The sequence below is a fragment of the Taudactylus pleione genome, unplaced genomic scaffold, assembly GCF_031769625.1.
Source record: "Taudactylus pleione unplaced genomic scaffold, aTauple2 ptg000296l, whole genome shotgun sequence".
Classification (NCBI taxonomy): Eukaryota; Metazoa; Chordata; class Amphibia; order Anura; family Myobatrachidae; genus Taudactylus; species Taudactylus pleione.
In genome coordinates this window covers 11983316-12008710 of record NW_028284698.1, presented here as the reverse complement: position 1 = coordinate 12008710, position 25395 = coordinate 11983316, and the positions used below count along the sequence as shown (strand labels likewise).

General features: G+C 44.0%; 1 protein-coding gene across 1 annotated transcript in view; it reads right to left on the bottom strand.

Moving 5' to 3' along the window:
* Positions 1 to 1031: 1031 nt before the first annotated feature.
* The window catches only part of CHRDL1 (chordin like 1), a 156384-nt gene continuing 132020 nt past the window's right edge, over positions 1032 to 25395 (bottom strand). The window contains exons 8-10 of the mRNA XM_088482924.1: positions 17230 to 17391; positions 17018 to 17107; positions 1032 to 1951 (exon numbers count right to left, since the gene is read on the bottom strand). Coding sequence (XP_088339050.1) covers positions 1821 to 1951; positions 17018 to 17107; positions 17230 to 17391 — 383 coding nt within the window. The 3' untranslated portion in view covers positions 1032 to 1820. The remainder of the gene's footprint in view (positions 1952 to 17017; positions 17108 to 17229; positions 17392 to 25395) is intronic.

The window sequence follows — 25395 nt, the reverse complement described above, 5'->3', positions numbered from 1 at the left end:
GTGTGTGTGTGGTTTGCAGTAGACTTGCTATACTATTCTCCTAATAGGTCAGGGCGAACTCACTGTCTGCAGCACTCCCCGCCACACTACCAGCATCCAGTGCGCAGGGTACCCTTCTATGCTCATGAAAATATAATTAGTTGTCTCATGATGTGTTTGGTGCATGGATGGCCACATACAGGCTGTCTGTCTCCTTAGGTTCATCAATAGTTTGAGTCCTTAGACTGGAATATGAATCACAGATCACTTGGTTAGCTGCTTTCCACTATAAGGTCTGTTCACACAGTCCAAAGGGGCTACAGACCAGTACAGCGGCCAATGGCTCTTTTTTTTCATATTCCATTAGCAATATTTACTTCTTGCATATAAAGTCTATTTAAACAAAAACAAAAGTAATGTGACGTTATTACTTCCTTTTTCCACCATTTCTGAGGACTTGGAAAGGCAGTACCCACAACACAGGGAATGGTTGTGTAAATGTGCCTTCTTGGGGGCTTAAAAATGTTATTAAATAATCTACTCCCCAAAATAAAACTTTGTTTTTGCGTGTGGGTACATATCTAGGCACATGCCCCTAGCGCGTACTCCATGAAGAATGCTCTGGTCTCCCAGCTGTTCCCAATCAGATGATGTCATGTTTTGTAATTCAACAAACAACTCAAAAGGCAAAAGTGTCATTTACACTGGAGGAAACAAAATTACATAAGAACAATCATAGCACTTAGCGCTATGTTCTGACTTTTATGTGGTCCCCTCTGTGGTTCTGTGAATTGTGTCATTGCAGCCCCAATCCCTACTGTACAATTCCTGGCTTTCTGCAGCGGTGGGCAGCGCCATGATAATGCAAAGCAAGCCCCTGGACCATCTACTTCCTTGGGGTGAGGAGAGGGTGAGAGTAGGCAAGTATGATTTATAGACATCTAATATATAACAACGGATCTATAACGGTGTTATCCTCATCATCTTGCACAATGATACAAGTGAGATTCCTGGTTGTGGTTTAAGACTTAAAAATATGACAAAGACAACAGAATAACAAGTTTTGTACAGTTTTAAAAAGGTTTAAGAAATTGGTGATTTATTTACTCCAGAATACTGTGTGTATCTAACCACTCCAGCCACGGTGGTGTCCAAAGTCACGTGCAAAAACATTTGAAAATACCTGATCCCATCAAGGCTAAAGTGTTAAATCCAAGTTGTGCTGGCCCAGTAGAGGGACTTATAGGGGCCGCTCACTTCTTCATTTATATTAATGTCAGATTGACATGCAACACAAAACCTGTACAAAGTAAGCTCAGTGAAATGTAAAAGAAATGGCGATCGTTACACAACTAAGGTTATATAAAATAGGGAACAACTTCAAATTTAGTGGCAAAATCATACAGAGCTTTGTCTGTGCTGATACACTGTGTCAGCACTTGGAGGAATGGCCAGTCGTGCACGCAGATATATTTACACAGACGCGTGCACATACGCAGAAATTCTGTATTTTCTTCATTATGAGCCCTCCGTTCTTCTATTTAGTTATGCTTATTCCATTGATTTGAGCTTTCCAAATAAACACTTTTTTTTCTCATAAAGAAGAAACCTGTGTTTTTTTTCACCATTGGTGCCAGCCCTCTAAGGCATAAGAGGAAACATTTAACTGCTCACAGACTTGGATCTGCCAGTTACTTTCTGCAACACACCATGCCTAATAGTCCCTGCACACTGGGTCTGGCGACAATGTTGATTTAAGCAGAATGAGCCTGTAGTCCGGCTACACATCCAATGTCTTTAGGCAGCCTCTGGTTTTCTCTTCCCGTTCAGTATTTTTGCTCTCAACAATGACCCTTTTCAGTCTTGTCCAGGTACAGAACCTTCACCAAGTCTTCCAGCTCTGTCCGGCAGATTCGAGTCTCACACATGTGGCTGATCTGAGCTTCTCCTTCACTAAAGATTTTCCACTGGCCTTAAAGTAAAAAAGAAATGGTGATTTATTTTTGTTTTGTGCATGAGCCTTAATGGCTGATTGACATTTCAGGTCTTATATAATAGGGTGCGAGCTGCAGCTGCTGCAGGAACTCCTGTGAGTCTTCCCGTTTTTTTAAAGCCGCAATCATTTTAAAGGCAACTAGGTTTTGCCTTTAAAATGATTACTGCTTTAAAAATACGGGAAGACTCACAGGAGTTCCCGCAGTGGCTGCAGCTCACACCCTATTACATAAGCCCCGAAATGTATATTGATTAGATATAGAAATGACACTATGCAGCATTAGAATAGACAACAATGCTATAATGCTGCCTCTCCAGTGCCTCTACAGTTATACTGGGTGCATACTGGATGATAGTAATATAGCAAATAATAAAAGGATTTGCTTCATACTTCGTACAATTTTACAAAGCTCTATGCACACTATGGGACTGATTCTAAACTGTACGGAGGCAAACCGCAAGTTTTTGCTTACACCGCATTTACACATTTTTCGAATGTCCAACCTAATCTTAGTTGGACGGAACATGGGCTGATCTGTCTTTACGTGAATAGGACATTACGGGGCGGCAACTGGGCGGTGACAATGCGGTCGCACATAACCGGCCTCAATTGTGGGAGTGTCATGGGATGTTAACAGCGTGCACAGTGAGGGGAGTTCTGTGTCTGATGAATCTCTTGCACCTAGCATGGGTTTGGTGCAAGTGCCGATACTAATGATGATGGTTAGAGTGGGCGGAGTAAAATCAAAAGGCGGCACGGATATCCACTTGCAGGCGTGCATCTTGAAATAAGACCCTGTATGCATACATCGGCATGCTGGGTGATGAAATCCCGCCGCTGGAATCCCGAACCAGGGACAAGACACCGGTGCCAGAATCCCGACACATTAGGATAGATTTCGACACCGGGATCCCAACAGCCAGCATGCCAATGGTAAGTACAACGGGAGCCCTTAGGTCTTAGCCGCGGAGGGGGGAGGGTTAGGTTTAGGAACCCCAGGGGGGTTTAGGGTTAGGCTACAGGAGAGGTAATGTTAGGGTTAGGTTAAGGACAGGGGGGGTTAAGGTTAGGCACCACTGGGGGGGTTAGGCATTAACGGGGAGGGTTAGGTTTAGGCACTAATGCTAGGGTTAGGGTGTGGGGTAGGGAAGGTTAGGTACACAACAGGAGAGTTAAGGTTAGGGGCTTAAGGAGGGAAGGTTAGGGTTTTTACAGGGTCGGACTGGCCCACAGGGGTACAGAGGAAATCACCAGTGGGCCCCACTGCCTGAGGGCCCCTCACCCTCTTCTATGGTCAGGTTCCAGCCTGTTTATAAGTTTCATTATACTGAATTCCCAGGATTTTGGATTGTTGTTATCTACATTATCACAAAGTAGTATTTACTACTATATATTTATAAAGGGGCCCACACCATGCACTCTCTAATGGTTAGCCATGGCCCTGTGTTGGCTGGCCACACCCTCTCGGGTGACTGGTTACACCCCTTTAACATGGGCCCCTACCACTGCATTCACCCGGTGGGCCCTTTACCTTTACCATGTCGGGATTTTCAGCATCGGGATACTGCAACAAGTGATTGAAGTGTCTTTTGCATCCACAAGACTCCTTACTGACAGTTATTAGTGCAGCATGATGAAAGGTCATGTATTGTTTGGCCAGACATGGAATATCTGACTATTTGGGGGACAGCGGGGTGACATTGGTGCTTCACCAAAGCTTTGTGTAAATCTTAATGTCCAAGAACAGCCACACGGTTTAATAATTTGCCCCTAGAAATGTATGTGTCGAAAAATGTCAATATTTACTGACTGTATGTACTGTATAGTTTTGGTTATTCTGTATATAATATGTCATTTTAATACTATAATATTATCTTATTCTCTGAGCCTTATAAGTTAATATGTTTTCGCAATTAGATTCGAAAATACAAAATATGACAAACCATAATCAGGCTCAGTGAGCATGTCAGGATAAGAGCCGTAATGCATAAGGCACTGCGCACAGTGCACCTCATATCATTGCCATGCATTGCACCTACCCAGCAATGTGTCTAATGTTGGCAATTATGACAAAGGTTGTGCACTTAAATGTTAATCATGACTTGAATTAGAACAGCCTTACATACTTCCAGGTAGGGGCATTTAAAGAGAGGAAGGGGCTCATGTGCAGCCTTCGTTTGGGCCTCTCTCCTCTGACAGCACACAGAGTGGGTCTCTGGGAAAATGGTGCCTGCGCCTTATTCCCGGAAATCTCTTTGCTGCACATGCGCAATTCACAGTGAAAATGGCCGCCGACAGGTGAAAAGGTAAGTATAAACAAATATGGGTACAGGGTGTGCAGTGTGGGCCCCCCAGGACCCATTATAAATATCCCCTGCTACCAGGGCCATTTTTGAAGCAGAACGCTTTTCCTGAAGGTCTGTTGAAAAATGACAACATCGGGAACTGCGTTCTGGAACCGTGCAATTGCTAGCAGCTGCCTTGCTGAGGTCCCGGATAGGCTGCGGCTATGCGTGACCACTGTAGAGTAGGGGTGTGCACCGGCCACTTTTCGTGTTTTGGTTTTGGATCTGGATCTTTCTTCGTGTTTTGAATCTGGATTGGTTTTACCAAAACCACCCTTCCGTGTTTTGGATTCTGGGTTTTGTGTTTTGGATCTGTATTTTTTTGAAAAAAAGCATAAAAACAGCTAAAATCACAGAATTTGTGGGTTTTTCTGCTCCTATGCTATTATTAACCTGAATAACCTTAATTTCCACTAATTTCCAGTCTATTCTGAACACCTCACACCTCACAATAGTGTTTTTATGTCCAAAAGGTTGCACTGAGGTAGCTGGATGACTATGCTAAGCGACACGAGTGAGCGGCACAAACACGTGGCCCATCTAGGAGTGACACTGCAGTGGCAGACAGGATGGCAGTTTGAAAAACTAGGCCCCAAACAGTACGTAATGCAAAGAAAAAAAAGAGGTGCACTATGGAATTGTCCTTGGGCCCTCCCACCCACCCTGATGTTGTATAAACAGGACATGCACACTTTAACAAACCAATCATTTCAGTGCCAGGGTCTGCCACACAACTGTGGCTGAAATGATTGGTTCGTTTGGGCCCCCACAAAACAAGCTGGCAATTAATCTGTCCCTGCACAAACTGGCTCTACAGAGGCAAGATGTTGTCCTCATCCTCCTCATCCACCGATCCCTCACCCTTTTCAGTGTTGTGTACATCCTCATACTCACAGAGTATTAATTTGTCCCTGCTGGAATCCACCACCACAGGTCCCTCTATATGTTCTGAAGGCTGGTCTCCCTGGAAGAGTTGATAATTCATTTTTATGAACATCATCTTCTCCACATTTTGTGGAAGCAACCTCCTACGCCTTTCGCTGACAAGGTTCCCAGCTGCACTAAACACCCTTTCGGAGTACACACTGGAGGGGGAGCAACTCAGGTTAAATAGAGCCAGTTTGTACAGGGGCCTCCAAATTGCCTCTTTTTCCTGCCAGTACAGGTACGGACTGTCTGACATGCCTACTTGGATGCTGTCACCGATGTAATCCTCCACCATTCTGTCAATGGTGACAGTATCATATGCAGTGACAGTAGACATGTCAGAAATTGTTGGCACGTCCTTCAGTCCGGACCAGATGTCCAAACCAGCCCTTGACTTCTGACACAGGCGCACGCTTGGCGCTGCTGCTGTGTTGATGAACGTTCGGCTACTGCGCATACATTTCGCACACAAACACAGAAAAAAAAGAATTGTTTATTTTTTGTGGAGTGCACTTTGGGGATTACACCACGCTTTAACAGACTTATGGGACACAGGCGCACGCTTGGCGCTGCTCCTTTGTTGATGCATGTACAGTGCACACAGTTCACAAACAGAAAATATTTTTTTATTTTGTTTGGAGTGCACTTTGGGGGTTACACCACCCTTTATCAGATGAGCCAGCCGGCCCTTTTCTTATGACACAGGTGCATGCTACTTTGTTGATGCACGTGCGGCCACAGTGCACACAATTCACAAACACAGAAAAAAATTTTTATTTTTTTTTGGAGTGCACTTTGGGGGAGCACCCCTGATGCACAGATCACCCCCTGGACAACACTACAGCACCCCTCTAGGACTACAGCCTTTATGGGACACTGAACAACAGAGGCCAGCCAGCCCCTAGAGACTTTGGAGTGGACACAGCCCCTATGGACAACTGACTGCACAACACAGCCCAGCCAGCCCCTATGACAGCAGCACATCACTGCCCAGCTAGCCCCTATGGACAACAGCAGCACAACACAGCCCAGTCAGCCCCTATGGACAACAGCAGCACAACACAGCCCAGTCAACCCCTATGGACTGAGTGGTCACAGCCCCTATGGACAACAGCAGCACAACACAGCCCAGCCAGCCCTAGCTCCCACCCTCCCTCTTCACTGTCCACAACCGAAGTGAGAAATTGCGCCGACGCGGGGACCTTTTATAGAATCCAAAACCCGCGAGATCCGGAAGGCAGGATGATGACGTTTTGCCTCGATTTCAGTTCCGAGTCAGGCGGGAAAAGTTGAACCTGACTCGGATACGACTCGGATCGGGGGGGCTCGGTGGGGTTCAGATTTCAGAAATCCGAACCCGCTCATCCCTACTGTAGAGTCACACAGGTACTGAGCAGACAGCTTCCAGTAACCCTCCATGCGGCCCTGGGAAGAGGAGGCGGAATGGTGTGCTACAGGTTTGTGCTTCCTGAGCAGAGCAGTTTGTGGATGCATCATCACAGTTACGGCTAAGGTGAAGCCTGGGGAGCAGTGGCTGTAAGACATACGTGTGAGATCGCCGAGACTAAAGGCGCATATCCACTACACGATATAAATGGACAATTTAGTGATAACGACATTGTTATCGTTCAATCGTTCATTAATCGTGCAGTGAATATGCCCGCAACGACCAGCCGCTTGTCGTTGTCGGCATCTGCAATCGCCTGAACATACTGCCCAACCTGACGATATTGTAAGGTTGTGCATGTTCGTGGATGAGGAAGGGTCCCTGCACTGAATGACATATCGTTCAGTGTGGGCACATTATCCACTGCACAGTATAACGAACTATTGAACGATAACAATGTCGTTATCATTCACTCGTTCTTTCATCGTGTAGTGGATATGCACCTTGAGACTTGGAAGGGAAGCCCAGCCTGTAAACAGTTTATCAGCCTTTGCTGGCCCTATAGCATGATCCGGACCTCAGCGGGAAAGAGATGGCATTGTTATGGCTGCAGAGATTGGTGAAAGGCCTGGTGTGCTGGCTAGGAACAAGGCTGGGAGCCATCACTGCTGGGATACCCAGCCTCCTGTGGGAGAGTATGTGCTCTGCGCTGCGGAGGAGGAGGCAGCCTACCCTGGGATACACGGTGCCAGGCAGCTCCATGCATGCTTTGTTTGCAGGTATTCTGCTCTGGCACCTTGCTATCATGAAGCCTGGAACAGTGTGGTATGTAGTGAGCGGAGGACACGTCCAGTGGGACACATTACTGAGTGTGTGCAGGAGATATGACAGATCCCTATGTTTGGGGCATCTTGTTCTGGGGCAGTAGGTATGTCCTGCTTGGGTAAGGGCAATATAGAGCAGGCTTAGGCAAATCACAAATGCCAGGTTACCAGAGTCCTTTCCCTTAAAGTCAGAGAAATTCTGCGGTTACTTACATATTCTCCTTACTGCTACCCCTTTACCAAACTGTGCCACTAATGCTGCTGAACCCATCTCCCCATGTGTTCCTCTGAATGTGTGTGTCTCTGACTCCCACCCCCAACCCATGAATGCCTCTAACCCACCTCACCATATCCCCTCACCATTTTAAACTGTGATTGTGTGGCTTTCCCTGTATATTTAGTATGTTTTCTGGTTTTCTGTGGTTGTGTATGTGAATTTACAGCAGTTTTCTCTCCTATATTTCTTTATTTGTACAGTTTTATATATTATATGATAGATTGACATGTTATAATAACACCCACCCCCACAACCCAAACTTTGCCAATTTTTTTTTTAATTGGTGTAGGCACCAATTGATGCCCCACTGCCACTGTAGCTCCGGCCACCTCAACCACAGCACTACTCATCTCTACCCTCTTCCCCCAGGCATTCCTGAACTTATTATTATAGAAAAATAGCATTGCATACTTCTATTTATTAAAAGGAAATACCCACCTGCAAAAACAGGTGCTAGAGCTTCTAACCATTTACCAAGCCCTCCCTGCCTGCTCAGCTTTACCGAAAATATAATAAATACTTAAAGGATCTTTAAATAAATAAAAATATTTTAGTTGTAATCAATAAACAAATAGTACAGGCACAAGTGATAAGGTAGGTAAGTTGGCATGTGAATGTTACAGATCTTCTTAAGTATATTACAGCATGGCTTACAAGTTACAATGCTTGAATGGATAGTTAACATATTCCACTGCTTGTACTAAAAATTATGTCTATCTTTGCAAAGATGTTAAGCATTGTGGCATGATATGATTGGTAAAGCTATTACTGTATCTCTAAACTGTTATATGTATTCTTTTTTAAACTTGCTTAAGTTACTAAAGCTGGCCATCGGCGGATCGCCCCGATAATTGTAGCGTGTGGGGGGGCGACCGAGGGTTAAATATTGCTCGGTCGGGCATGCCGGATTGTCCAGCATGCCCGTGCGATGCGATATTTACCGGTAAACTGTCGGCCGCATCGGGCAGTGTATGCCCAGCAGCGGCCGACAGACAGATATTTTCTGTGTTCCTTCCTACGGAAGGAACAGGGAAATGTCTCCTCCACCGGGGGCGGAGCGCGGATGTCAGGCTGATACACTGTGAGAGAAATCTCACAGTGTATGCCGGCGACATCTGCGGCTGGCAGGCTGCCAGATATAATGTCTGTCGGTCTGACAGACATTTTATCTGGCCATGTATGCCCAGCATTACATAAAGTTAAAATGTTTTAAGATGCATACAGTATCTCTGCTGCTTCTATTTATTTTCTTTGTCTTGGTTTTCCTTTACTAAATCTTTCACAAAACATACATAGAGTACTGTACCTATAACACTGTCATTTTCAGCATAGATCTGACTTATTCCTTATATACAGCCATGGACAAAAGTTTTGAGAATGACACAAGTATTGGTTTTCACAAAGTTTGCTGCTTCAGTGTTTTTAGACCTTTTTGTTAGATGTTACTATGGTATACTGAAGTAAAATGACAAGCATTTCATAAGTGTGAAAGGCTTTTATTGACAATTACATTAAGTTTATGCATAGAGTCAATATTTCCAGTGTCGACCCTTCTTTTTCAAGACCTCTGCAATTCGCACTGGCATGCTATCAATCAACTTCTGGGCCACATACTGACTGATGGCCGCCTATTCTTGCCTAATCAATGCTTAAAGTTTGTCAGAATTTGTGGGTTTTTGTTTGTCCACCCACCTCTTGAGCATTGACCACAATAGGATTAAGGTCTGGGGAGCTTCCTGGCCATGGAACAAAAATTTCGATGTTTTGTTCCCCGAGCCACTTAGTTATCATTGTTTCCTTATGGCAAGGCACTCCATCATGCTGGAAAAGGCATTGTTCGTCACCAAACTGTTCTTGGATGGTTTGGAGAATTTGCTCTTGAAGGATGTTTTGGTACCATTCTTTATTCATGGCTGTGTTCTAAATCAAAATTGTGAGTGAGCCCACTCCCTTGGCTGAGAAGCAAACCCACACATGAATGGTCTCAGGATGCTTTACTGTTGGCATGACACAGGACTGATGGTAGCGCTCACCTTTCCTTCTCCGGACAAGCGTTTTTCCAAATGCCTCAAAAAATCTGAAAGGGGATTCATCAGAGAAAATAACTTTACCCCAGATCTCAGCAGTCCAATCCCTGTACCTTTTGCAGAATATCAGTCTGTCCCTGATGTTTTTCCTGGAGAGAAGTGGCTTCTTTGCTGACACCAGGACATCCTCCAAAAGTCTTCGCCTTACTGTGAATGAAGATGCACTCACACCTGCCTGCTGCCATTCCTGAGCAAGCTCTGCATTGGTGGTGCCCCAATCCCGCAGCTGAATCAACTTTTTAGGAGACAGTCCTGGCACTTGCTGGACGTTCTTGGGTGCCCTGAAGCCTTCTTCACAACTATTGAACCTCTCTCCTTGAAGTTCTTGATGATCCAATAAATGGTTGATTTAGGTGCAATCTTACTAGCAGCAATATACTTGCCTGTGAAGCCCTTTTTGTGAAAAGCTATGATGACTGCACGTGTTTCCTTGCAGGTAACCATGGTTAACAAAGGAAGAACAATTATTTCAAGCTCCGCCCTCTTTTTAAAGCTCTCAGTCTGTTATTCTAACTCAATAAGCATGACAGAGTGATCTCCAGCCTTGTCCTCATCAACGCTCTCACCTGTGTTAACGAGAGAATCACTGACATGTCAGCTGGTCCTTTTGTGGCAGGGCTGAAATGCAGTGGAAAGGTTGCTTTTGGGATTAAGGGCCTGATTCAGAACTGCTCACGAGTGTATAGCGCTTGCAAGCAGGTCAATGGTGGCCCAGTGCGCACGCGTGGCACGCGCCACGCGCATGCCCTGTAAGCGAGTAAGAACTTCACTCGCTCCGGGGCTCGCAACAAAACAGGGCAGCTGTCGATGTTAATTAACAGCTTGCCCCATTTTGTAGACATGTGGAGGGGTGGTTGCACAAATGGAGGTGTTCTCGAAGGAGCACCTGCCGTTTGTGGGCGGCCCTACTGACATCACTTGTGATGTCAGTAGTGGACTTCCTAATCTATTAGAGCAGGAAGTCCATTCGGCATTGCGAGTGCTAAGACCCTTCCTTAAGGTCTCCTCGCAATGCCGATGGTCACGATAATCGCGACCATCACCAGGCCACTCGCACAAGCTGTGGGTGGTCACCCACAGCTTTACAAGCGGCCTGGAGGTGGATTAAAAGAAAAATCTGCCCTGATTCAGAGCAGCACTCGCAAATAGCGAGCGCCTCTGAATCAGGCCCTAAGTTCATTGTCATGGCAAAGAGGGACTTTGCAATTAATTGCAATTCATCTGATCACTCTTCATGACATTCTGTAGTACTGTATATGCTAATTGCCATCATAAAAACTGAAGCAGCAGGCTTTGTGAACACCAATACTTGTGTCATTCTCAAAAGATTTGGCCATGGCTGTACAGTAGTCAAACTATATTATATCTATAAACTAAAAAATGGTTTCTTATCTTAATTCAGTAACTAGCACTAAATTTTCCATTGCAGTAATAACAATTAGTAGAAAATGTAGGTTATCGCCAGGGCGTAGCAAATAAGCTTGTGCTTTGAGACATAGGGCTCTATTTACTACAATACGCATTGGTAATGCAGATTGCAGTGTGATATTACCGACTGAATTCAGGCAATATCACAGGGATGTACTACAAATCCCTTGCAGGGACAGAGCTTGCGAGAAAGCTCTGTCCCTGTGAATCCCCTCCGCACACTAGTGACGGTATTTTTGCCAAAAAAATTTCGACCGGGCCGCCACTGCTACCCACCCCCGATGCTAAACCCCGCCCCAAGCCCCACCCACTGCATCCGCAGACCACCCGCAACCCCCCCCAGCTCCCTTAATTACACTTACCTGCATGATCCGGGCTCCGGTGATGTCCTCCATGTCCTCCGGTCAGCTGACATCCCATACTGCACTGGGACCCTGTCAGGTGATGACCGGGCCGCAGTGCAGCATGGGAGAGCAGCTGACCGTAGAGAGGCCATCACCGGAGCCCCGATCACTGGTCCCTGGAGTCAGGTAAGTTTGATTTTTTTCTACTTTTTTATTTAACTTTTTTCTTACAGTGTATCAGCGTGTGGTCTGTTTAGACCACACAGCTGATTACTGGGGCCAGCTCCGGCCTCTGCTCTCCCCGTCAGAGCGGAGCAGGAGTCCGGTAACCGGGAGAGACCCTGGATAACGCCACCTCCAGGTGGCGTTATCACAGGGCTTTCCCCGATATTTTTTCACATTTTATTTTTAGTAACTTTGGTGAAATCACATTTCCCATTACAATTATGGGAAATGCGATCTGATTACTAAAAATAAGTGATACTTAGGGGTTGGAGAAGAATTTTACGAATTCTACTCCAATTGCCCTTTAGTAACTGTAGGTGAAACTAAAATAATGTAAAAAGGGTGTGAAAACACCCTTTTCACTTTATTTTAGTAAAAATAATGTTAATAAATAAGAGTCCATAAAGAGATGCCTCATTATGAAAGCTTTCAATATGCAGTATTCTAGACAACATAAGATCACATTTTTTAATATAACAAATGAAGTGCCGCATGCAAAAAGCTATCCATATATTAGTTTGTACACTGTTAAATGCACATTTGCAAATGTAAATATGCTGCCTGCTATCACACTTGGGCCATGCCAGCAGTTTTAATAACGTGAACTCATGAAATGTTTTCCTAAACGTCTTCACATTTTGTATATGATGAGGCGAGAGGATGAAGGGGTTATCTAACCATCTTCTGAAAAATAGATGAAAGTGTTATGGCCTAGAGATCATAGTAACAATGTTATTTTAAATGCTGGTAGTCTATTTACTGATATATTTTGTGGATAAAAGTGCTATGTCCAATTCATGTCAAATGCCAAGTATATCTTTAACTGTAAATATCTCAATTTCTTCTAAACGTAACATAACATTGTCATTCACTCTCCTCTTCAAATATTTATAATGTTACATATGGCAGAAAGTGGACATTGGGACATTTGTCGTTTGTGTCACATTTACTTTTTTTAATACATAGGATTATCTGCATCACTTTCTCTATGAAATGCACTTATACTGCAAAAAAGGTATCCCATTGAATGTGATAGGAAAATGCCAATTGCTGCAGATGGTGTATGAATCTGTTGTCTTGTGTAGCCTCAAAGCACTGCCCACTAAAACAGAAATACATTCAAATACACTGCATAGGGCATAGGGAGCAGCCCCAGACCCCGACATGAAGAGGGGTGTGGCCAATCTGGGAGGCGTGGCCATGCTTCTTAAAAACGGGCAAAAAATAGTATGTATGGTGCAACAGATCACATAGCCCTGCCTACACCTTTCCACATCTTTGATTGTCACAACTATTATATTTAATATGACTGGTAATAGATTTAATAATTTATATGAATTTGTATATATCTGGTACAGATTGAGTCTCCAATATCCAAAATGCTTGGGACCAGGGGTATTTTGGATAATGGAATATTCCGTATTTTGGAATATTTGCATATCATAATGAAATATCTTGGGAATAGGACCCCAATATACACACAGAATGCATTTATGTGTTATATACACCATATACACACAGCCTGCAGATAATTTTATACAATACTTTCAATAATTTTGTGGCTCAAACAAAGTTTGTGTACATACATAAAATTCAGTTATGTTTCATATACACCCCATACACACAGCCTGAAGGTAATTTTATACAATATTTTTAATAATTTGTGCCTTAAACAAAGTTTGTGTACATTGCACCATCAAAAATCAAAGGTTTCATTATCTCAGTCATGCCAAAAAAATCCATATTTCGCAATATTCCGTATTTTGGAATATTTGGATACGGAAGACTCAACCTGTACTTGATTTACAATACATATATCTTTTAAGATTACATGCATATATATCATGTATGATTATGTAAGAATGATTAGGAACTGCTGTCCCGACTACCTCAGGATGCTATATTAGTAGAATGAATGCCTTCTCTATGTATTATAGATACTGTGTTTCAATTAGATTGAATATTTATGTATCTGTCTGATGGTAACACTTTTTGATCAATTTGATGGATGACTACATAAATAAATTATCAACATGCACAGATGCTTACTTATAAGCCTCTATTTTGTCCATTAGTCTAATTTAATATGATTTGGTCACAGTCACTCTGATTGTTATGTTCCCGATATAGGAGTGATTACTATGTTAATTATGGACAACAGCAGGCACCACCGGAAAGTTGCATAGGATAATTCATCAACTAAACTATGCATTTGTGACTATTATATTTTGAATCAATCTATCAATGTTTCAATGTGATTTTTTAAGTTATGGGATCAATCCACGCTCTTTTTTACAATTAGCACCTTCGCTACCTCTGATCTTGACAGCTGTATATGAACATAGGCCATATCAGTAAATATGGTGATTAACCTCATGACTTTGATGCCTGATGGATGCTTTTAATTTGTAATTCTTAATTTAGGTGACCGATATAGTTAGAATTGTGCCTTATGAATTTAATCTAGTAAGGATGTTGTCTATTTTCACTGGTCCTTTAACCTGATACGCTAAAACATAGCAATAGGATTGCCTTTCCTATTTAATACTACAGGGTTAACCTGATTAGCTGACTAGCATAGGAACAATGACAAACTCCGCCCTCCTAAGTAACGCCACTCCGAATGGGCACAACATGCGCATTAGGATTATAACCAATTACCGAACAGCTGGAATTATTTAAATCCGGGCTTTACTATCAGTGCTGACAGCTTCCTTGACAAAGCTTGCTTCCTGTGAAACATGCGTCGGCCTGTCAGCTGGGGGGGGCCTAAGTGCGCACTACGAACCCCCACACCACTGTTTCCATTGTGCCAATTGACAGTGACTCTCATTCCTCATCCTATACTCTGTAAGACGTTGAAAAGCAGAATCTGGCTTGCAAGTGCACATACTGTGACTTTCACATCTAATTAGAAACAATAGATTTTTACATTCTACCAGGTAAAATGGAGGGGCGTCTCCAATTACCATAAATCCATTGTGATTATTATTGAGGATTGGTACATGGTCATCAGCTTTTAAAAAGTACTGTGTGTTATTTCACCTTGTTATTATGTATATGTATATGTTACGTCATATTTTGCCTTTTTCACACATGAGGGTTAATCCTTCATGTTCACCCATTTTCTTTTTCATGTTAATTACTGTGTGTTGTTTATGCCTTGCCACTGACTGTGAATCATATTATTGGTGGATTTATGTTTAACATGTAAATGGCAAATATTCACATCACAAAGATAGTGAGTACACAGAATTCTTATCCAATTGGTCTGAGTTAAAAACATGCGATTGTGACTCTGTACATGGTGATCAATTTATCAGAAGACCTTAATTGCCGGTATTATGTGCCGGTATTGATGACTACTATTTTTTGCTAATTATTATCTTTGAATGTGAAGTATTATGCATATGTGATACTATAAACATTTTTTTTCTATATTAGAAGAATTTTTTGAGGAACAACTGTGTGAGATTAGATATTTACTGTCATTCTGGTTATACTATAGACATTCACAGTGGGCATAGATAGTATTTGTACTTATTAAATAGTGTACACGGCTATACACATTGTTATTTACTTTAATTAATCTTTTTTTGTATTTTCGTTTCTGTCTTGCACTATTTTTTCTATGGTTGTCATTCTACACCAGGCTGTAATTTAAAATTATATCTAATAAAAGGTATGTTTTCAACATATAGACTCCCCCCCATCTTTATTTTGGGGTGTGCCCCATTTAGGAGTTCTTTTCTATCCTGGTCTTCTTTCCCCCTGCCCTCAGCAGCCAGCACCTATAGGGAGATACTTAATCCTGAGTGCACACACCCCCTGCCCTCACGTTCCCTCATCCTCGCCACTGTACTGTGGGCATCGTAGACACTCCTCCAAGCCTAGGCATGGGTAATTAGCACCCACTCCAGTTCCCCTCCTCCCTCAGCTCCCCTGGTTATAGAACTATGTAACTTACAGTACCACTAGGAACAGCTTATTCTATATCGGGCTGTAGCAAGGGGTGTGCGACCGATGCCACCACCCAATACGCAAGGCCAAGGTGACGGCCTGGTCAATGCCCCACTGGTTGTCTTTTCCAGCTTGCGTGGTGTCTGGAAGGCACCCTGCTGCACTGGAAGACACAAGTCTCCTCCTTAGGATGCATATTAACACCTGCTTGATGTCATTATGTCACATGCACTTGGGGCGGGAGGTGAAGCTCAAGGCACATATGCACCCTGCTACAGCACTGATTCTATGCACAAAAGTAGATTACAATGTATTCATGGCATTATATGTTACACCCTTTTATAATACTGTCCTCGCTATAGTGCCCATTTTGGCCTAGATTATATGCTGTAGTATAAAATGGGAGCACTGCATGTGCAGTTTCACAACAATAAGACTTATTGTAATTTCTAGCAAAGGAAAACAAATTTCAATAATGCCAAAATTCCCATCCGGCCCCTGATCTTTACTCCTCCTGCTATGGACGTGGCTCTGCCATGCACCTATATTCAGTATTCTCTGCAAACAGACAAAGAAAGGACACAAGCAGGAGACTAAAGTCACAATCCAGGGAGCAAGTGTCTCTTATGCTTCTCTACCACCTTATTTTGTTTTATAGGTGACCACCAGTATGTATTATGGGCCCATTATTATTGGTTGCAGTGGGGCCCTGAAAACTCACTGCTTATTTTTCTATGCAATCTATCGAGTTCTTTATGCTGGTACGGCCGCTCTGTCATGGCATGGTTTCTGTGCTAGCACTAATAGTTCTGGAGAGCACGCAGGTTTCTGAAGAGATCCCTCTTAGCACTCCGATAGCTCTGTCCATTGGAAAGAGAGTGCTAACGCCATGTGAAGACGGGGTTCCCTATTGGTTTTCAGGGTCTGATATATTCCACAACTGCAAAGACTCTACATATTGTATGGGAACAGCGGTGTGTGACAAGTTTGTGATCTGAGCTATAGCCTGCATTAAACATATTATAAATAGGCAGAAAACATAAATCATGCAAAAACTTGATTATAGGGTACTACAATCTTGGTGAATAGGCCCCATAATCTCTAAGGCTGCTTGTCCCCTCTATGTTACAAGTGTGAGTTAGAAAATAAATGCCTGAATAGACACATCATAAAATAAAGCTTGTTGGCTTTAGTACATTGAGGTTTTTTATCTCACATACAAAGACATGGGAACTCACTTGATGTCGTCCTTGTTATCTGTTTAAATTCCTGCTGTTCTTCAAATTCTTCCTTAGACATTTTTTCTGTGTAAAACTGGCGCAGGACACCTAAGGAGGACAAGGGCTCATTGTGCTTAGATGGAACAAAACACGTGTGTCTGGTCATGTCTCTGCTAAATCATTGCTGTATCCAAAACGTGTAGTTGCTGAATCTCTTATGCTCTTATTACCTTTCTGGATTATCCAGACATGAATATCCGCTACTGGAGGCTCCTCTGTCACCACCGCTATTTTCCTGACTGTTTCCCTTTCCTCTAGTGATACGGACTCATAGACAGGGATGGTCTCTTCACATAAGTAATCTTTGTCACCTGAATGTGGTTCTATTTCCTCTGTAACAATACACAGACAAAAAGCTAATAGTTATTATTAACCCTTTTGTAACTGAGTATACCGTAAAATATATGTAGCCAAAAACATAGTAACCCATATACAGTATGTATGCAAGTGTAATTACTAGGAGTGTGCACCGGCCACTTTTCGTGTTTTGTGTTTTGGTTTTGGATCTGGATCTTTCTTCGTGTTTTGGATCTGGATTGGTTTTGCCAAAACCACCCTTCCGTGTTTTGGGTTCTGGGTTTTGTGTTTTGGATCTGTATTTTTTTGAAAAAAAGCATAAAAACAGCTAAAATCACAGAATTTGTAGGTTTTTCTGCTCCTATGCTATTATTAACCTCAATAACCTTAATTTCCACTCATTTCCAGTCTATTCTGAACACCTCACACCTCACAATAGTGTTTTTATGTCCAAAAGGTTGCACCGAGGTTGCTGGATGACTATGCTAAGCGACACGAGTGGGCGGCACAAACACGTAACCCATCTAGGCGTGATACTGCAGTGGCAGACAGGATGGCAGTTAGAAAAACTAGGCCCCAAACTGTACATAATGCAAAGAAAAAAAAGAGGTGCAAGATGGAATTGTCCTTGGGCCCTCCCACCCACCCTTATGTTGTATAAACAGGACATGCACACTTTAACAAACCATTCATTTCAGCGCCAGGGTCTACCACACAACTGTGGCTGAAATGATTGGTTCGTTTGGGCCCCCACAAAACAAGCTGGCAATTAATGTGTCCCTGCACAAACTGGCTCTACAGAGGCAAGATGTCATCCTCATCCTCCTCATCCACCGATTCCTCACCCTCTTCAGTGTGTACATCCTCATCCTCACAAAGTATTAACTCGTCCCCACTTGAATCCACCACCACAGGTCCCTCTGTACGTTCTGGAGGCTGGTCTCCCTGGAAGAACTGATAATTCATTTTGATGAACATCATCTTCTCCACATTCTGTGGAAGCAACCTCCTACGCCTTTCGCTGACAAGGTTCCCGGCTGCACTAAACACTCTTTCGGAGTACACACTGGAGGGGGGCAACTCAGGTAAAATAGAGCCAGTTTGTACAGGGGCCTCCAAATTGCCTCTTTTTTCCTGCCAGTACAGGTATGGACTGTCTGACATGCCTACTTGGATGCTGTCACCGATGTAATCCTCCACCATTCTGTCAATGGTGACAGTATCATATGTAGTGACAGTAGACATGTCAAAAATTGTTGCCAGGTCCTTCAGTCCGGACCAGATGTCCAAACTTGGTCCTGCCTGCCCTGCATCACCGCCAGCGGGTTGCTTAGGATACCTAAGTTTTTTCCTGGCAGCCCCAGTTGCGGGAGAAAATGAAGAAGGAGCTGTTGACGTGTCACGTTCCGCTTCAGCTGACAGTGTGTTCACCAGCAGGTCTTTGCACCTCTGCAGGCTTGTGTCGGCCGGAAAGAGAGACACCACATAGGCTTTAAACCTAGGATCGAGCACGGTGGCCAAAATGTAGTGGTCTGATTTCAACAGATTGACCACCCTGGAATCCTGGCAAAGCGAATGAAGGGCTTCATCCACAAGTCCCACATGCCGAGCGGAATCGCTCCGTCTTAGCTCCTCCTTCACTTTCTCCAGCTGCTTCTGCAAAAGCCTGATGAGGGGAATGACCTGACTCAAGCTGGCAGTGTCTGAACTGACTTCACGTGTGGCAAGTTCGAAGGGCTAGAGAACCTTGCACAACACGGAAATCATTCTCCACTGCGCTTGAGTCAGGTGCATACCCCCTCCTTTGCCTATGTCATAGGTGGATGTATAGGCTTGAATGGCCTTTTGCTGCTCCTCCATCCTCTGAAGCATATAGAGGGTTGAGTTCCACCGCGTCACAACCTCTTGCTTCAGGAGATGGCGGGGCAGGTTCAAGAGTGTTTGCTGGTGCTCCAGTCTTCGTCACGCAGTCGCTGAATGGCGAAAGTGGCCTGAAATTTTTCGGGCCACCCAAAGCGTCTCCTTCACGCCCCTGTCGCTTTTCAGAAAATTCTGCACCACCAAGTTTATTGTGTGAGCAAAATATGGGATGTGCTGGAATTTGCCCAGATGTAATGCCCGCACAATATTGGTGGCGTTGTCAGATATCACAAATCCCCAGGAGAGTCTAAGTGGGGTAAGCCACTGGGCGATGATTTCCCTTAGTTTCTCTAAGAGGTTGTCGGCGGTGTGCCTCTTACTGAAACCGGTGATACACAGCGTAGCCTGCCTTGGAACGAGCTGGCGTTTCTGAGATGCTGCGACTGGTGACGCTGCTGCTGTTGCTGCGTAAGGTGATACATCTACCCAGTGGGCTGTCACAGTCATATAGTCCTTAGTCTGCCCTGTTCCACTTGTCCACATGTCCGTGGTTAAGTGGACATTGGGTACAACGGCATTTTTCAGGACACTGAGGACACTTTTTCTGACGTTTCTGTACAGTCTCGGTATCGCCTGCCTAGTGAAGTGGAATCTAGACGGGATTTGGAACCGGGGACACACTACCTCCAGCAATTGTCTAAATCCCACTGCACTAATGGCGGATACCGGACGCACGTCTAACACCAACATAGCAGTCAAGGCCTCAGTTATACGTTTTGCTTCAGGATGACTGCTGTCGTACTTCATCCTCCTCGCTAAGGACTGTTGGAGGGTCAATTGTTTAGTAAAACTAGTGGTGTTCCTACTTCCTCTCTGGGATGATGAACGACTCCCAGCAGCATGCCAGTGACATGGCCTGCAGGACTACTTCCAATCCTGACTAAGGAGGAAATTGATGAGGAGGGAGTTGACGGTGTGGTTTGCAGGCGCTTGGATACAACAGGACAACGAGATTTAGGTGTCCCTGGACTGCTTACGGTCTTAGCCAAAGTTTCTGAACTTGACAGTAACTTTTTATTAACGCGCTGCAGGTGCCGTATAAGGGAGGATGTTCCTAGGTGGTTGACGTCCCTACCCCTACTTATTTCACCTTTACATATGGTACATATGGCAAGACAGTTGTTGTCCGGATTTGGATAGAAATATTGCCAGACCAAAGAGGTGGAATGTTTGGTCTTCTGCCCAGGCATGACCGTGATGGGCTTTTTCATCCCACGGACAACAACTGTCTCCCCCGGAGCCTGATTTAAACAACAACACATCACCATCAGAATCCTCCTCGCCAACTTCCTCCTCAGCGCCAGCTACACCAGTATCCTCATCCTGTTGTACTTCAACAGTGACATCTTCAATTTGCATATCAGCAAGTGGACTGTGGGTGCTCCTTTCAGCACTTGCAGGGGGCGTGAAAATGGTGGAAAGAGCCACCTCTTCCCGTCCAGTGCTGGGAAGGTCAGGCATCGCAACCACCACCACACTTGGACTCTCCTTGGGGATTTGTGATATCTTCTTAGAAAGCACAGTTCTTCGCTGTGCTTTTGCCAGCTTAACTCTTTTGATTTTTTTAGTGGGAGGAGGGCTTCCATCGTCATGTGAAGCTGAACCACTAGTCATGAACATACTAGGGATCGACCTTAGACGTTCCTTGCCACTCTGTGTCGTAAATGGCATATTGGCAAGTTTACGTTTCTCTTCAGCTGATTTAAATGTTTTTTTCAAGGTCATTTTCCTGAACTTTGTCATTTGGGATTGTATGTGCCCTCTATTATGACATTGGGCATCAGCCTTGGCAGACGACGTTGATGGCATGTTATCGTCTATGTCATGACTAGTGGCAGCAGCTTCAGCACTAGGAGGAAGTGGTTCTTGATCTTTCTCTATTTTATTTTTATCGGAGAAAGTTTGGTCCTCCATTTATGTTATATCGATTTGATATATACGTGCGGCTAAACACAGAAAATATTTTTTTATTTTTGCTGGAGAGTAGTGCACTTTGTAGGTTACACCAGCCTTTAAGAAATGAGCCAGCCGGCTCTTTACTTATGGGACACAGGCGCACGCTTGGCGCTGCTCCTTTGTTGATGCACGTGCGGCTACTGCGCACACAATTCACAAACACAGAAATTAATTTTTTTTTTGGTTTGGACTGGAGTGTACTTTGGGGGTTACAGCACCCTTTAACGGTCAAGCCAGCCGGCCCTTTCCTTATGACACAGGCGCATGCTTGGCACTACTTTGTTGATGCACGTGCGGCTACTGCGCACACAATTCACAAACACAGAAAATAATTTTTTTTTTGGTTTGGACTGGAGTGTACTTTGGGGGTTACAGCACCCTTTAACGGTCAAGCCAGCCGGCCCTTTACTTATGACACAGGTGCACGCTTGGCAATACTTTATTGATGCACGTGCGGCTACTGCGCACACAATTCACAAACACAGAAAATATTTTTTTTTTAGGTTTGGACTGGAGTGTACTTTGGGGGTTACAGCACCCTTTAATGGTCAAGCCAGCCGGCCCTTTACTTATGACACAGGCGCACGCTTGGCACTACTTTGTTGATGCACGTGCGGCTACTGCGCACACAATTCACAAACACAGAAAATAATTTTTTTTTTGGTTTGGACTGGAGTGCACTTTGGGGGTTACAGCACCCTTTAACGGTCAAGCCAGCCGGCCCTTTACTTATGACACAGGCGCACGCTTGGCACTACTTTGTTGATGCACGTGCGGCTACTGCACACACAATTCACAAACACAGAAAATAATTTTTTTTTTGGTTTGGACTGGAGTGTACTTTGGGGGTTACAGCACCCTTTAACGGTCAAGCCAGCCGGCCCTTTACTTATGACACAGGCGCACGCTTAGCACTACTTTGTTGATGCACGTGCGGCTACTGCGCACACAATTCACAAACACAGAAAATAATTTTTTTTTGGTTTGGACTGGAGTGTACTTTGGGGGTTACAGCACCCTTTAACGGTCAAGCCAGCCAGCCCTTTCCTTATGACACAGGCGCACGCTTGGCACTACTTTGTTGATGCACGTGCGGCTACTGCGCACACAATTCACAAACACAGAAAATAATTTTTTTTTTGGTTTGGACTGGAGTGTACTTTGGGGGTTACAGCACCCTTTAACGGTCAAGCCAGCCGGCCCTTTACTTATGACACAGGCGCACGCTTGGCACTACTTTGTTGATGCACGTGCGGCTACTGCGCACACAATTCACAAACACAGAAAATAATTTTTTTTTTGGTTTGGACTGGAGTGTACTTTGCGGGTTACAGCACCCTTTAACGGTCAAGCCAGCCGGCCCTTTACTTATGACACAGGCGCACGCTTGGCACTACTTTGTTGATGCACGTGCAGCTACTGCGCACACAATTAACAAACACAAAAAAAATATTATTTTTTTAGCACTTGGGGGGAGCACCCCTGATGGACAGAGCACCCCCTGGACAACACTACAGCACCCCTTTAGGACTGGGACACTGCACAGGACTTTGGAGTGGACACAGCCCCTATGGACAACTGACTGCACAACACAGTCCAGCCAGCCCCTATGGACTTTGAAGTAGTGGACACAGCCCCTATTAACAACAGCAGCACAGCACAACACAGCCAGCCCCTATGGACTTTGAAGTAGTGGACAACAGCAGCACTACACTACACTACACTACACAGCCCAGCCAGCCCTAACTCCCACCCTCCCTCTTCACTGTCCACAGCCGAGTGAGAAAATGGCGCCGACGCGGGTACCTTATATAGGATCCAAAACCCGCGAGACTTGGAAGGCGGGAAGATGACGTTTTGCCTCGATTTCAGAATCCGAGTCAGGCGGGAAAAGTCGAGCCTGACTCGGATCGGACTCGGATCGGGGGGGCTCGGGGGGGTTCGGATTTCAGAAATCCGAACCCGCTCAACCCTAGTAATTACTCAGTGCATGGCCACCAAGTGATCTGTCTGACTCCAGGAACAGGGGACGGGGCCTTGTGTGGAGGTGTGGCCATGCCGCATTGTGGAAACTGGCACCTTTTACAGAAGATACAGCTGCTGAAGGGGGTATGGCCACATCATCTGGTGCACATTGTTACATTCTCTTGGCAGGTCTGGGCACCTAAACAAGTTTAAACCTACCTGGAGGCATAACTAGGTATTTGAAGGCCCCATAGCAAAAGTTTGTATGGGTCCCTATGTACTAACCAATGGTGACAAATGTATATGACACATGCAACATTGAAAAGGAAGATGGGCCCCATAGCTGCTGCACCCCTGCACCTATGGTAGTTATGCCCATGAACCTACCCCATCCCCTCTCAGTACCCCTGACTGCACACAGTATTGGTTGTCTTTCATTTTGCAGAAATGTGTCTATTTGTGTACCTTGCACTTACAAGGAGCATGATCTCATTCAACTTATCTGCCCCCTCTAACTTCAGTCTGGTATTAAATGACATGGTGGAAAAAGTTAAAAGGTCACCACCAAGCACAGCCATCTAACACTCTAAGAACATTCATTTCATTCCTTTCACCGTTTCAGCATTTCTCGTAAAATTCTGCTAGATTTAGTCTCATTTGTGGTTTCAGAAAGTGAGGGGAAACAAATCCTGCCTATTATTATGTGTGGGACTTGGTGTATTTGAAGCTTTTTTTGACACTGAGCACTTGGCATTGGCATATTGCCGTTATTAGTAAGTCTTTCTCGCTGGGAGGGAGGTCCAGGTGGGCGGATTGGGGGCATGGTACAGCAACTTGCGTAATCACAGCCACGTCCACCAATGCATTTTGTTTAGATTTTTTTAAAACTTTTTTTAAAAACTTTTTTTTGCAGTGATCAGCGTGTGCTCTGTTTAGACCACACAGCTGATCACTGGGGCCGGCTCCGGACTCTGCTCTCCCCGTCAGAGCGGAGCAGGAGTCCCTGGATAACGCTACCTCCAGGTGGCATTATTATCACAGGGCTTTCCCCGGTATTTTATCACAATTTATTTTTAGTAACTTTGGCCAGATCACATTTTCCATTACAGTTATGGGAAATGTAATCTGATTACTAAAAATAAGTGATAATTAGGGGTTGGAGTAGAATTTTACGAATTCTATTCCAATTGCCCTGTAGTAACTTTAGGTGAAACTAAAATAATGTGAAAACGGTGTGAAAACACCCTTTTTCACTTTATTTTAGTAAAAATAATGTTAATAAATAGAGCCCTATAACCCATGAAGAAAAGTGAAAAACAAGTCCTTCTGCAGGAAAAAAGTTGTTCTCTGGCCGCCTGCAAACCAAGTAACTCCTGAACCTAAATGCTGTGTCAGGTAGTATTTGTGCACGTAAAAACATGATCAAATTTTAAAAATATATATATAATTGGAGAAACTAAAATATTACTCCCCTATGGAGATAAGACATGATGTACATAGCTCTGGAAAGTGATAAATTGGAAAGTGATAAACTACCAGCCAATCAGCTCCCAATTGTCATCTAACAGGCTGTGTTTGAAAATGACAGATAGGAGCTGATTGGTTGGTAGTTTATCACTCTCCAATTTATCATTTTTCAGAGCTTTGTACATCAGCCCCAAGGTAAGAAAAAAGTGTAAAAATAAATAGAAAATAAAATATATAATAACACAAATATAAATATATTTATACACTACGTTTAATATGGACACCCACAGTGGATCATTGTTTTATGTAAATATCTTATTGTAAAAAGTAAACACTACAATTAAGTATGGTAGCATAGAAGCTATTATTGTGATGCTCCCCAAGAACCCTTTTTGTGCCGCAGCAGGTGTCGATCTAGACCCACATGAAAGCGCTTTGCCTTGCCAGAGGATGTTAATAGAACAGAGATGACTGCTTTATCCTAGCACTGAATCTAGGCATGGGATCACCTTAGCTGACCTGTGGGAAACTCATCAAGAATTTGACATTCTTACCAGCCAAGTAAAGCTGATATTTATCCAAAATTTGAACTGCATGTACAGCAATATGATACATAGCATTTTCACTGCTAGGAGGATATGTACATCATAATACCTACTGGAAGTAAATGGGTACTTTTTGAAGAAATAGTGCAAACAGTTTTAAGAAAACATTATTAAATTGTGGTGATG